The sequence below is a fragment of the Acomys minous genome (genome assembly GCF_964271855.1).
Source record: "Acomys minous genome assembly, chromosome: 3".
Taxonomy (NCBI): domain Eukaryota; kingdom Metazoa; phylum Chordata; class Mammalia; order Rodentia; family Muridae; genus Acomys; species Acomys minous.
This window is the reverse complement of record NC_140485.1, coordinates 131,583,620-131,597,757: the sequence shown is the minus strand read 5'-3', so window position 1 is coordinate 131,597,757 and position 14,138 is coordinate 131,583,620. Positions and strand designations below refer to the sequence as shown.

Sequence of the window (14,138 nt, the reverse complement as noted above, 5' to 3'; positions counted from 1 at the left end):
AAATAAAATCAAATGTAGAGCATTCTTTACCAAACAATATGATTATAGGTGGCTGCCATGCCCACATGGCATTCATGTAGGTGTCAGAGATCTAACTTTGTTCCTAAACCTTTGTGGCAAGAACTTTATCCATTGGGTCATCTCTCCAGCCCCATAGATTAAAAAAAAAAATTATCAAAAGAACATTTCTGTCATAGAAATATGACTTAATTTCCATAAAAACCAATTGTGTTTTAGGAAATTAACTTTAGGGATTAGCTGACGTTGTCTTTGGATCTGGAGTATCCTATCCCTAACTGCCCACATGTAAGGGGCTGCTTCATGAGCCCATGGCTCTATTGGAACATGTTGCATTTTAAGAAGGTGGGACTTAGTGGGAGGAAGCTGGGTGTCTGGGGTCACAGCCTTGAAGGTGACACCGGGACACTAGACCCTTCCACTTTCCGTTTGTTTCCGTGCCACCACGCCTGCCCTGACGCACTGTCCCACCACAGGCCGAAAGCAGCAAGGCTTGGTGACCAGACAATGAGCTCTTAGACGCCACGAAGCAAAGGACTTTCTTCCTTATCCACAAATTTTCTCAGTAATTTTTCACAGTAGCAGAAAGTGGACAAACATACCTGTTTTTCAAATTTGGGAAGCATCAATAAGAATTCCACTTTCCTCCTTTCCAGTTAACAATTATAAAATTTATTAAAAGAAAACATGCATGTAAAATACTTTGGCCTGTATCCTCTCCTAGAGGGAAAAATGTTCCTAATGGCAACATTTTTGAATTAAGAAACAATTTTCCTAGGTTATTGGACCACTTGGCTCTTAAATTATCCACTCCGCTGACAGCTCTTTGCAAGAAATTGGACAAAACACTTAATGGTATGTGTTCCATGATGTTCTATTGTCAAATGCATTAAGGGTGTTGGAAAAGCATATCCCCTATGTGCAGTTTAAAGATTAGCAACACGTCAGCTCTATAAATCACATCTGGGCAGAGGACAAGAGTCAAAGGATGGGAGAGATTTGTTTTGCTTTGTTTTAACCACTGGAGACCTGCTCATAAAATCCTATCCAACTACCATGCAGAAGAAAAATGTAATGTCCATTCCCCTGCCTTTAAGCAATGGAGAATTAGGACGCCTACATTCCAGGGGCTGGTATCAATTTGTAAATGCGTGTTCCCAGTACACTAGGGACGCAGTTGCACAGTAAAGAATTCTTATCACTTTAGGCTCTTGCGCAGCACAGGGCTCAGGGAAAGAGAGACTACGCTGAAGTTCTGAAAAGCTGCAAGATGGCTGCTGTGCTTAAACCAGCTCGTTAATGACGTCAAGGTACGATGAGCAGTGTGACAAGCAGGGATGAACAAAACAGAACCTTCCTTCCGGCCCCGAGGACGGCTCATCAAGGGGAAGTGAACCCAGGAGAGAATATGATGCCATGAGTGGTCCAGAAATTGTGGGGGATTTGTGGAAGAAAGCAGCAGGAATGTATAGAGCGATGAGAAGGCTTGAGGGGAGGGCAGGGTAACCCCTGTGCTAACAGAAGCCTGGGACCAGGGCCAACCTTCCCTTCTACAGGGACCTGGCCCTAACCCTAAATACACTCAGCAAAGACCAAAGGATATGGCGGAAGCTGTGGGTGTCAGGGCAGCAGATCTGCCCACAATAGCTGAAAAAGGCACACACACATACACACACACACACACACACACACACACACACACACGCATACACACATTAGACACAGATACATATGCAGACACAGATACACGTGCACACATGCACACACACGCGTACACACACGCGTACACACATGCACACATACATGCACACATACATACACACACAGAGAAACACATGCAGGCCTATGTACATACACACACACCAGATACAAACATACACATGCACATACACAGCCACACACATGCATGTGCACACACATTCACACACATGTACACTGTGCTTTTTAGGTACAGAAGATGGCCTAAGGCTTGCCATCTCACTCACATATACTAAACAAGTGAGTTATACTGAGCCACAATGCAGGCCTTTCACAGGCTGACATACACACATCAGACATAGAAACACAGCAGGCCTGTGCACATTCACACCAGGCACAGCTACACAACTACACACACACACCAGACGCAAAAACACATGCAGGCTTGTGCACATTCACACCAGGCACAACCCCACACATATGCACACACACACACACCAGACACAAATACATGCAGCCATGTACACATACACACCAGGCACAGCCACACAAATGCACGAGCACGCGCGCACGAGCACGCGCGCACGCGCACACACACACACACACACACACACACACACACACACACACACACTCTCTCTCTCTCTCTCTCTCTCTCTTAAAAGACCCGTACAGAGCCCAGCAGCTCTCTTCTTGAATTGCTTATCTAAAGTTCAGCCATGTTCCAGTTATCATCTTCTTTTCTTATGATTAGATTCAAGTACAACTATGTTTTTTTTTTTAATGGAAAAATGTAATGGCATCAGAATATACTTTTATTTGATTCTGCATTCTCATTGATTTGGAAGGTTTGCTTTGATAAACTTTGTATTCTTTCTGGAATAGGGATAAATATTGAGACAGAGTTGGTCCCAGAGACTCTGTCTGAATCCAGTAACAAGGGGTATCAGTGAGGTAGGATGTAGTTCATTTTAATGCTGCTGAGAAAGGAACCCATTGCTTCAGCGCCCTTGGGTGTGAAGGAAGGGCTCCACCCGCAGGCAGGCTGTCCAACCACCCAGCAAACACTCTCATGTTAACTCACGGCTCCTCCAGGAGCAAGCCCCTTTCAAAGACGGCATTCTGTTGATACTTTAAAAAATGATGATAACCAAACTTTGTGTAGAAAGAAAAAGTCAGGGCTTATGTGTTATCCTGCTACCTCTGGGAATCAGAACAGTCCCTTCGTGGAGCACACTGGGATGTCTGACAGACCACTGAGGTACGTAGGAAGGGACAGAGCCAGTCTTCTGCCCTCCCTGCTGTGCCGCCCTCAGGACCTGGCTTTGACACAGTGGCAGCGGTGGGCCACCTTCTGTTACCAACCTATGAATCTACAGACAACTCTTCCGTGGTGTTCCCTTCCAGGATGACAAGTTGCTCCAGCTGTAGAAGAGCTAAAAGCTGGGAATGAATACAGACAACCCTTAAACAAAACACCATGTTGTCATTGGCTTTCTAGCTCCTTACACCACACTTGCAAGGAGAAACGGTAACGCGCAGTGAAGGGGGCCAGAAGAAATCCTCTGGAGTAATTTTGTGACAATGCCCTCGAGAGCTGCCACCATCATTTCAGCCATTTGAATCCCATCAGATCACAGTATAATTAGTGCTTATAAAAAGAAAGTTCTAGGGGGCTGGAGGGATGGCTCAGAGGTTAAGAATACTGTCTGTTCTTCCAGGGGTCCTGAGTTTGGTTCCCGGCAACCACATGGTGGCTCACAGCCATCTAGAATGAGATCTGGTGCCCTCTTCTGGCATACAGGCTCATATGCGGGCAGAATACTGTACAAATAGTAAATAAATAAATCTTAAAAAAAAAGTTCTGAAGGCATGAAAACAATGTAAATATTAGAATTACTTTATATAACTTTGCAACCTCTAAGGCCAAATTAAGGAAGAATTCATATACTATATGCATAAACTAAATTGCTTGATTTTTTTTTTTTTTTGAGAGCCTCATGCATCCAAGGGTGACCTCAAGCTTCTGCCTTCACCTCCCCTGCACTGGAATTCCAGGTGTGCCGCACCATGTCAGATTTTATGCTGAGGTGGGGATCGAACCTGGGCCCTGTGTGTGCCAGGCAAGAACCCTACAAATGGGGCTACATCCCTAGCCCTTTAAACGATAACTAACTGAATGTAGTGAGAACAACTTAAAATTGAAGTAGAAAACTGGCGGGCTATCTCAGGGCTTAGATCTAGGAGAGAGGAGAGGAGCCGGGTAACACGGACAAGGTTCTCAGACTAAAGCTCAAGAGTCGGAGGGAAACGGCCTCATATTATTCCAAACACAGAGAGCGGCTAAATCCCACCAGGTCTGCTCAATTTCTCAGACTCTTGCAGAATCTCCTGGCCTTCTTCCTTGCCTGGACACAACTTCCAAAATACACATGCAACCTGCGGCTGTGAAGTCGGGGCCTGTGCGCGCTGGAAACATGGAGAAGCGACAGGGGATGCAGAAAGTGAGCCAATATCCATTGGTAGCTAGTGTGCCAAAGACACCGCGCATCTGCGTTATCGTGTCATTTACTCTCCCCGGCGCAGTTCGCCATTCCTATTTTATCCTCAGGGAAACTGAGGATTGGAAAGCGGAAGTGGCTTCTTCAAAGCCACACGCTCTAGAGGGGCAGTATAAAAAAAAGAGTTAAAAAAAAATCAAGGTGTGTGTGTGTGTGTGTGTGTGTGTGTGTGTGTGTGTGTGTGGGAAGGTGGGCAGGTGGAACACGAGAGATGGCTCAGAGGCGAAGAGCACGTACCGCCCTTGCAGAGGGCTGGAGTTTGATGGTTCCCAGATCCCACAAAGATGACTCGGAACCAACCACCTGTAACTGTAGCTCCAGGGACATCTAAAGTCTCATACGTTTGGGAGCACCTGCATCCTCTCTCTCTCTCTCTCTCTCTCTCTCTCTCTCTCTCTCTCTCTCTCTCTCACACACACACACCATTAAAAGAGAAATAAATAAAAAACAAATCTTAAAGAAAGACCCAAACAACTAAGTCTGGCTTGGTGGCACATCCTTGTAACCTCAGCAGGCCGAGGCAGGAGGATTGCGAGTTCAAAGTGGGCCTCAGATAAACAATGAGACTCTGTCTCAAAAACAACAGAAATCTTAGAGCAAAGAATTAGCTGTATTCTCTTTGAGTGACATAACCCCGATCTATGCGCACCCTACAGCAAGTTCTTCCTTTAGGGCCACAGAAGTGGAAACCCAAGGTCCCTCTGGACTGCCTCGTCTACCACCCTGAGCCCTGGAGATAGCTCCGGGACTTTTCTCTCACTCTCTCAGCGTGAGGGGAAGCACAGACATGCCGCTGTCTGGTCCTGTTCTGTTCCGTTCAGTAGACAGGCTCCTATATCTTACAGCGTGGTATACAAAATGGCACACTGAGGGAAAATTCTGCTCTTTAGTAGCCAAGGTGCTCCAAGATCATCACGGCATGTCTTCCTTTAAAAAAATTTTTTTAAGTAATAAATAACGTAGTTGACCTTATAGCTAGAGAACAGAATGCAGAATTTCTGTGTCTGAGCGTCACACGTTCAGTTCACTTGACAGTGGAATAAAAGAGCTAATTGATGTCAGGGACATCAGCCATCAGGAAACTCTCTCCCCGGGTTAGGTATCAATAACATGCGAGGATATCACACCCTAACCCCCAGATCCTGTCTACCTGAGGAGTTGGGGGTGCATGGGGCAGGGTAATCCTGCCTGATTATAGTGAGAATAAAAACCTCATTAAAGAACCTCACCTTCATCCAGCCACGGTGCATTATCAATTTTGGCCTTGAGTTTAAACAGAAGGACATTTCTCTTTAACAATAGTTCGAAAACCATCTACCCATTTGTTTTACGCGGCTTACCTGCTCATCGTCAACTCTTAGCCTCCTCTGGGCGCTCACTATGGGGCCAGGCACTATCTTATTCACATGGCATTCCGAAACCAACAGGAAACGTATTATAAAGGGACTAGATACATTTAAAATAAACTAGCTGCAGTTATTCTACGTATAGAATAATTAAGTCAATATAGAAGGCTTCTGGTCTTTTATGCCATTCCAAGTACTGAAACATTGAAACTTAATGTTTTTTAGAAATAAAACATTTTTTATTTATTCTTGGACACTTTCATATAGTTAATCCCATGCCAACTCTCCGACGAAACCTAGTTTTAATTAATTATTATTTTGTTTATTTGTTTGGTTTGAGACAAGGTCTTACTATGCAGCTCTCAGGTGGTGGGTAGCTTGGTATGGAGACCAGGCTTGCTTGGAACGCAGAGCGATCCGCCCGCCTCTGTCTCCTGAGTGCTAGAATTAAAGGGGTAATGTCTTTATAAATGGTTTCATCAAAACCAAGAGCTTTAAAAGAAACATTAAAAATAAAGAGTTTCATTATATAAAATGTCTTCTTTTTTTTTTTTTTAACATAACAGCAGAGCTTAAAGACAGTCCAAAGAGCATACTGAGGCAGATTTTTGTCTCCAGCTAGAATTGTGCCAAAACACTCTCAATATAAATGCCAACAAAAGCCAGCAGGTCAATATTATTGCAAAGAATATAAAATCATCAAAAAGCAGGAGGAGGGGTATTATAACTAAGCTCTTCCTCTACCTGGGATTCTGAGCTCTCAATCTGCCGCAGCCATTATTTATAGGTTAGAGCTTGATTTCTCCAGGGGACAAATAAAAGTTGTATACACGTCTGCAGGAAATATGACATGTATTCTATGGGCTTTTGTTTTTGTAGCACAAGGGATGAGATTCAGAGCTTCACACTTGCCAGGCAAGCACGCCACCACTGAGCTACATGCCCCAGCCTCCACACAGCATATGTTTTATTCTTCTAATTTTTATTTTTAAAAATGACATTGATAGCCAGGTGTGGTGGTGCACACTTTTAATCCCAGCAGTTGGGAGGCAGAGGCAGGTGAATCCCTGTGAGTTTGAGGCTAGCCTGGTCTATAAAGTGAGTCCAGGACAGCCAAGGCTAACACAGAGAGACCCTGTCTCAAAAAACAAACAAACAAACAAACCCAACAAAAATACATTGATGTATTTATATGAGTGTGTGAAAGTGTGCATGCCATGGCCATGGTTGTGTATGTGGAGGTCAGAGGTCAACTTGATGGAGTTGATTCTTCCTTCTACAAGTAGGACCTGGGACTCGGGAGGCAGAGGCAGGCAGATCACTGTGAGCTCAAAGCCAGCCTGGTCTACAAAGTGAGTCCAGGACAGTCAAGGCTACACAAAGAAACCCTGTCTCGAAAAACAAACAAACAAGCAAACAAACAAGTAAGGCCTGGGGATTGCATCCAGGCTGTCAGGCTCACCACCAAGTGCCCTCACCCACTCTATTGCACCTCTATCTGTTCTGTTGTTCTGTGTGTTTTTAAAGCAAAAATGTTTCAGGGGTCCCTGCGAGGTGAACTCTGGGTACACAAGGCTTATCTCCATTCTGCCCCTCGTAGCAGCTCCATTTCCCTCAGAGATGCTGCTAAGAACTCTGCGCAAGAAGAGACTCCACCGCGCTTTAGAGTACAGGGGACATCGTTTCTAGTCTACCTCACACATATCGACTGTCCCCTTGGGGTCACAGGTGACATGTCTGTCAGATACCAGAGGCCAGCAGAGGCATTTCGGTGGTGGCGGAGAGGGTCTGCTTCTACTGACATCTTGGCTTCTCCCTGCTTACCATATGAGCCTAGTATCAGAAAACCCCCAAAGCAGCGGTTCTCAACCTTCCTAATGCTGCGACCCTTTCAATACAGTTCCTCATGTTGTGATGATCTCCAACCATAAGACTATTTTCACTGCTACATCATAACTGGTGCTTGGCTACTTAAATATCTGATATGCAACACCTTTGAAAGGATTGTTTGACCCTCCACAAAGGGGGTCACTGCCCACAGGTTGAGAACCACTGTTCCTCCAAAGGTAGGCACACCAACAGTCCGTTCTCCTGCCCTGTCCCTCACACCTACAGCAGCTAGCATCTCAAGAACATATCTCTCTCAAAGACGCAAGGGGATGGGTTTCTCCCACCATCCAACCTGCCCCGCCCCACCAAGATGGAGCCCTTTACCTGAGGAGAAGCCGTGGAAACAGTTGAGAACAGTGGTTCCTGAGGGGATCCAAGCAGCAGGAATCTCTTCTGGCTTAGGGGAGCCTAAGACCACAACGTCTGCCTCTTGAAGCTAAGAAGAGAGGAACACATACAATAATCTATGGCATAGAGGCATGACCAGTGCCTGCTGATGCCAGATGACTCCAAAGTTACAGACAAGCTGCGGGCACAGATGAAAAGCGTGGGCCCTGCATTCAGTCCCATCTCAGTATAAGCAGAACGTGGCTAACATATCTTACCAAGGAAATGGGACTTTAATAATAGCTTTTCAAGCCAGGCATGGTGGCACACGCCTATAATTCCAGCACTCGGGGAGGCAGAGGCAGGTGGATCTCTGTGAGTCTGAGGCCAGCCTGGTTTACAAAATGAGTCCCGGACAGCCAAGGCTATATATATAGAGAGAGCCTGTCTTGAAAAACAAAATCAAACCTAAATATCTTCACGGTAGCCACCTCGGTGTATACAGCATATAAGCATTATCAATCTCTACAAGTCACCCATCTATAGATTAATCGTGTTCAGAACAAAAGAGAGGGTTGGAAAGATAGCTCCGAGTGGAAAGAACTTGTAGTGCAAACATGAGGACCCAAGATCAAATCCCCAAATGCACAGATCACCAGGCCTGGTGGTATGGCTGGAACCCCAGTGTGCCTATGGCTAGTCAGGTGGTGGAGACTGGGGAATCCCCCAGCAACGGGTGTGCCAGGCAGACTGGGACACACACTGGCAAAACAGCAAAGAGATCCCATCTCAAACAAGGTGAACCTGAGCCTCTGACCTCCACATGCTTTCTGTGGCCTCGCTCACACTCAAATGAGCGCACAGGCATGTGCGCACGCACACACACACACACACACACACACACACACACACACACACACACACACACACACGGGAGGGGGAGCGAGGGGGGAAAAGAGACAGAGTTAAAAAGAAAGAGAAGAAAAGAGATACCCCTGCTGAGACAATTGTGTAGCCAGCCATCCTTCCTCCTCTACCACGACACGGCCATGACACAGTTAAACCGCACCAAGACGTGTGGAGCCAACAGCCCCCCGCAATCTGACCAGTCCAAGCTGTGCATGATCTCTGCAGACAGATCTGAAAAAGGCAGCTAGACTTGTGGGTGAGGTTATGTGTAGGGGAAGAGTGTTGGGGTGGAAAAGACGATTGTAAACATCTGGTTCAAAAAGCCATTCCTCATTTACATCCTTAAATGACTGTCATAAATTCAGCCACAGCGATCCTCAAAGGACATGCAAATGTTTAAGGCCTGCTCTGGAGCAACAGATAAGAGACATCACTTTGCTAGCTCTTCCTGCACAAAGACAGCAAAACCGGGATATGTTAAAACACCTATTGAAAGGATGTCTAGGAGAACAAAGCAGAAGCGCTCATTCTGGGAAAAGCCAGGGACCATAGCATCCAACTAGTCCCCTAAGGGCCTCAGGCTTTCGCACGTGCTGTCTTTGATACAACCTATTCTCTCCGTCACCTATAAATCTTGGCAATCTCATTCCGGCTCCTCAGCTACGTACCAACGTACAATCTCTAAAGCAGATGCACTAATAAGAAACCAGGGGGCAGTTAATCCCGTACAGGAGGGACAAAAGCCCCCCCCCTTAGCCATGACCACGGCATAAGATGCTAATTCTTTCTGGAAAGAAAAATCGCTAGATGCTTAGATCAATAAATAGCCCACTGAGGACGGGGCAAGATTTTAATGAGCTCAAATTCAAGGAGAATTATGTCTCCTTGGCTGCTCCTGCTTCCCTCTTCCCACATGGGAAAGACCCTGGCCAGGGCCTGGCTTGAAACTTTACCTCATAACAAAATATTGCTTTCTCTGTGGAGACTGGAATAGTGTAGCTTAGAGGGAACCACCCACTCCCCAGGCAGAGGACCAAATGTTAAAACAATAGAGAGACACAGATAGATGGACATTAATGCGGAGCATGTGGGGTGCAGTGTGGCTTAGATAACGTGAAAACTATTCCAGTGATCCCTACGGGGAGGGGCGGCAAATACAGAGGGAGGGAGGCAGATGTGATCTGGAAGGCTACGTGAAGGTTTGGTCCTTCCTATTTAGCAAATGCAATGCATTTAAAGACAGGAGACTACGGCGAGAACAGCCCCATCATCATCGTGGCTAGAAGGGACACGTCACTTCCTTCTAACAACGCGTTTTGAAACGAGGGTCTTGGGTTTGATAGATCAAAAGCCAAAACAGAACAAATAACCAAATCAAACAAAAACCCCAAAACAGTTGATGTGCTAACTAGATGGCTCAATGGGTAAGGGCTCCCGCCACCAAGCCTGAAAGTACGAGTTCAATCCCCGGGGCCCCACGTGGTGGGAAGACAGAGTGGACTCCCTCCGGCAAGTTGTTTTCTGACCTCCACACCATGCTGGGGCAAGTGTGCTAGTTCTCCTTACTCCAGGGCCTCGCCTGCCCACCATGGCACTACCAATAAATACACAGAAGTGTAATTTCTTTTAAGTTGAAAACTTTTTTCTTTCTTTTTTTTTTTTTTGGAAGAACTGTGGGTTTTGTTTTTTGTTTTGTTTTGTTTTTGTTTTTTGTTTTGCACCTGAGAATTATCAAACTTGCTTCCACGTCTTTTGAATGTTCCTAGCCCAGTTAAGAATATGTTCAAATGCAGAACACTACTTAAAAATGGAAAACAAAAATTTCAACAGGAAACTGCTTTCCCCAGCAAAGACACGCTTTTAAAATCATACTAAAAACACAGGACTAAGTGAAGGTTAGGATTCTTCATGAAAAATTCCCATTCATCTCATTTGTTAGGGTAGCTGGGGTGTGAAAGTCAAAACACTGTCCCTGGATGCAGATGTTAGAGTTGGGTCTTCATGATGGAGAGACACAGGGCAAGCCACCAAGATAGGAGGAGAAAAAGTTAGCATGCAATAGCTACTTATTTCGCCCCACACCTTGGAATGTAAGACTTACGCATAGTTAATGTCTGGATGGACACTGGGGTCTCAGTCAGCACTGGTGGCAGCCCCCAACTGTCACACACACTGAAGAGGGACTACCAGGGGAAGGAGAGGACTGGCCACACTCATATGGCCTCTCACTTCATCTCTAACTTCTAGCAGAAGGCCCAGCGGCTCTCCACATCCTATAAGGCCTCACTATAGGTTCTCTACGGTGCTCTTTGTACAAAGACGAGAGTGTCCATGAGTACCGTGTGGAGCATGGGGGGAGGCTCCCTCATGACCCCTTAGCATCATACTAAAAAGAATTTCATATTTGGTTTTTTTTTTTTTTTTTAAGAAAGTGTCACTTTTGCGGGGCGTGGCAGCTCACACCTTTTATCCCAGCACCTAGGAGGCAGAAGCAGGTGGGTCCCTCTGAGTTTGCAATGTGAGTCTGGGACAGCCAGGCTGACACAGAGAAACCCTGTGTCAAAGAGCCAAAAGTTGAAGGAGAAAAAAGGGGAAGAGGAGGAGCAGGAAGCGGAAGAGGAGGAAGAGGAAGAGGAGGAGGAAAGTGTTACTTTTATTATCTATTTATTTATTTTAGTTTTTAAAGATTTATTTATTTATTATGTATACAGTGTTTCGCCTGCATATACGCCTGCACACCAGAAGAGGGCACCAGACCTCATCATAGATGGTTGTGAGCCACCATGTGGTTGTTGGGAATTGAACTTTGCAAGAGCAGCCACTGCTCTTAACCTCTGAGCCATCTCTCCAGCCCCTGTTACTTTTATTTTAGAAACCATTAATATTTCCAAAATTGCGGATGTTTTCTTAACAGCATACAGGTATTTGGATACACAGAACTCACGTTTAAAGAATAAAATATATTCGATTTAGTCATGCTTGTAAAGAACTACCGCCTACAGGAAGAAATAGTCAAACAATGAAAAATGGAATTTAAAATCCAGGTCTCACAGTAAGGTGCCGCCCTCATGGATCTCCATGTGGACACGGCCCACTTGCATTGTAAACGTGTCACGTTTTGGTTAGACATTCACTAATGTGCATTCTATCTTTTTCAAGCTTACCCTCTCTTGTTCTCAATGCTATCTTACCCACACACATACAGCTGTTTATACATATACATGTATGCATTACAGGCTAAGATCCACATGAGAGAGAGCATGTTTTTCCCCCCTTTCTGAGATCACGTGATCGCAATTAATTTTATACATTCTCAACCAATGCATTCTCCTGCAAATTTTGTGGTTTCATTTTCCTCTAGAGTTAGAACTGGAATCACTCGGTATACGTGGCAGATTTTCCTTATCCATTTACCAGTTGATGGTCAACATCATAGTAAGCACAGAAGCAAGAGACAAGAGAAGCTTGTTGTCAGTTTGAGATCTGTGGCCTCCTTGTTAACTTAGAAGCTTTAAAATACCTTTGAAGTTTCTTAGAAAATTCAATTATTGTCCCTGAATCAGTATCTCTCTCTCTCTCTCTCTCTCTCTCTCTCTCTCTCCTGTCTCTCTCTCTCTCTCTTGTCTCTCTCTCTCTCTCTCCTGTCTCTCTCTCCTGTCTCTCTCTCTCTCTCCTGTCTCTCTCTCTCTCTCTCTCTCTCTCTCTCTCTCTCTCTCTTTCTCAAGACAAGGTTTCTCTGTGTAGCCTTGGCTGTCCTGGACTCTCTTTGTAGTCCAGGCTGGCCTTGAACTCAGAGTGATCTACCTGCCTCTTCCTCCCGAGTACTGGGATTAAAGGCGTGGGCCACCAACGCCCGGCTTGTCCCTGAATCTCAAAAAGCAACAAACCAGGAATTTGAAAACATTGAAAAGTGCTTTTTTCCCCACTCAAGCTATAACTCTAAAATGTATCATTGCTGAATAAACATACTTCTAAAAAAGGTAACAAAGCACAGAGCTGATTAGACTAGTCTGTGCTCTCTGAGATTGGTGTCAGGATGGCTTCTTAGGAGGCGAGACTAGGATGGGCCGAGGGGAGGAAGAAGGAAGGTGACTGAGACATCTGAGGGATCTGGAACTGAGACTCAACAGGGGGCAGTGGGACCCCAGGGGACCAGCTGGGACCCACCCCCATAGAGTGAAAGTGGAAGCAGAAGGCTGAGTAAGATTCCTAAGTTCATCTTGGGGTGCGGTGTGTGTGTGTGTGTGTGTGTGCGCGCGCGCGCGCGCACGCACGCATGTGATACTAATTAGTAAGAGAGGAGCTAAGGATGGGAATACTGTGGGGCACAGGTTGTGGCAGAGGAGTTAGAAAGAAGGGGTGTGGCCCTACAGAGTAAGGGAGAGGGGCGTGGTTGAGGTTTACACCATTCCCAGTAGTCATACAAACTAGAAACCAAAACTACATTCCTGGCAACTAGGAATTGATGGGCAATTTTGCCATGGCAACCACACTTGGCACACTCTTGCCACTCGTGTGGTGTGTGCAGGCTGCACATGGAGAGATCACTCTGGTGCAACTGTCCATCAGCAGAGACCCTGTCTACTCATGAAATTTTAAAACTTAGAAGCCTAACATTGAAATTGGCTGAGTCTAGGGCCATACAGCCTCGAACGTACCCGATCACGTCTGAAATCAGCCGAGCAGGTACCACAAGGCTCTGCTCTGTTATCGGTGACAGCAACGGCCACACTTTCCTGCAGTAGTAGAACCAGGAACATGAAAAGAGATGTACTGGACTTAAAGTGTCGGGCCGCTCGGAGGCTTCCATTCAGACACAGTCAGACTCCGGCAAGATGGAGGATGAGAGTCATAGCCAAAGGTATTTCCCCCTCTCGGTGCCCAGCCAGTGACCTCACCCTGCGAGACTTCTTTTCCCTGTCGGGAGTTGAGCGTGTTGTGATCAGTTAAAACACATCATTGACTTTTTAAAACCTCAAGATTTATCTCATAACTCAGAATGACTACAAGCCAAATGGACATAGAGAGTCAATACCTACAGCACATACCCGGCAGCATCCCCCAAAAGGATAATAAAGTGACCTTCCTTTTCCTAGACGTCCCCAGGTTCGAATCTTCATCATCCTATTGCCTGTCTAAGCTTTTCGGTTATGCCCCCAAATGCTGGAAAAGACAGTTAATCTCTTTTGAAGTAAATTTCACGTAGCCAAAAGTTAAGACGGGGCTGGGGATGTAGATCCATTGCTTTTGTGCTTGTCTAGCCTGCAGGAAAGGCAGGATCCATAAAATCAGGCACGGTGGCACACGCCTATAGTCCCTGAACTTGGGGCGTAAAGGCAGGAAGATCAGATGCTTAAGGTCACTCTTGCCTACAGAACTGTGGTTCACA

The 14,138-nt window shown here is 45.7% G+C and overlaps 1 protein-coding gene across 1 annotated transcript in view; it reads right to left on the bottom strand.

Annotated features, from left to right (window-relative positions):
* Positions 1-14,138, bottom strand: part of MTHFD1L (methylenetetrahydrofolate dehydrogenase (NADP+ dependent) 1 like) — a 183,848-nt gene that overhangs the window by 139,122 nt on the left and 30,588 nt on the right. The window contains exon 8 of the mRNA XM_084777825.1: positions 7,838-7,949. Within this exon, the coding sequence (XP_084633951.1) occupies positions 7,838-7,949 (112 nt within the window). The remainder of the gene's footprint in view (positions 1-7,837; positions 7,950-14,138) is intronic.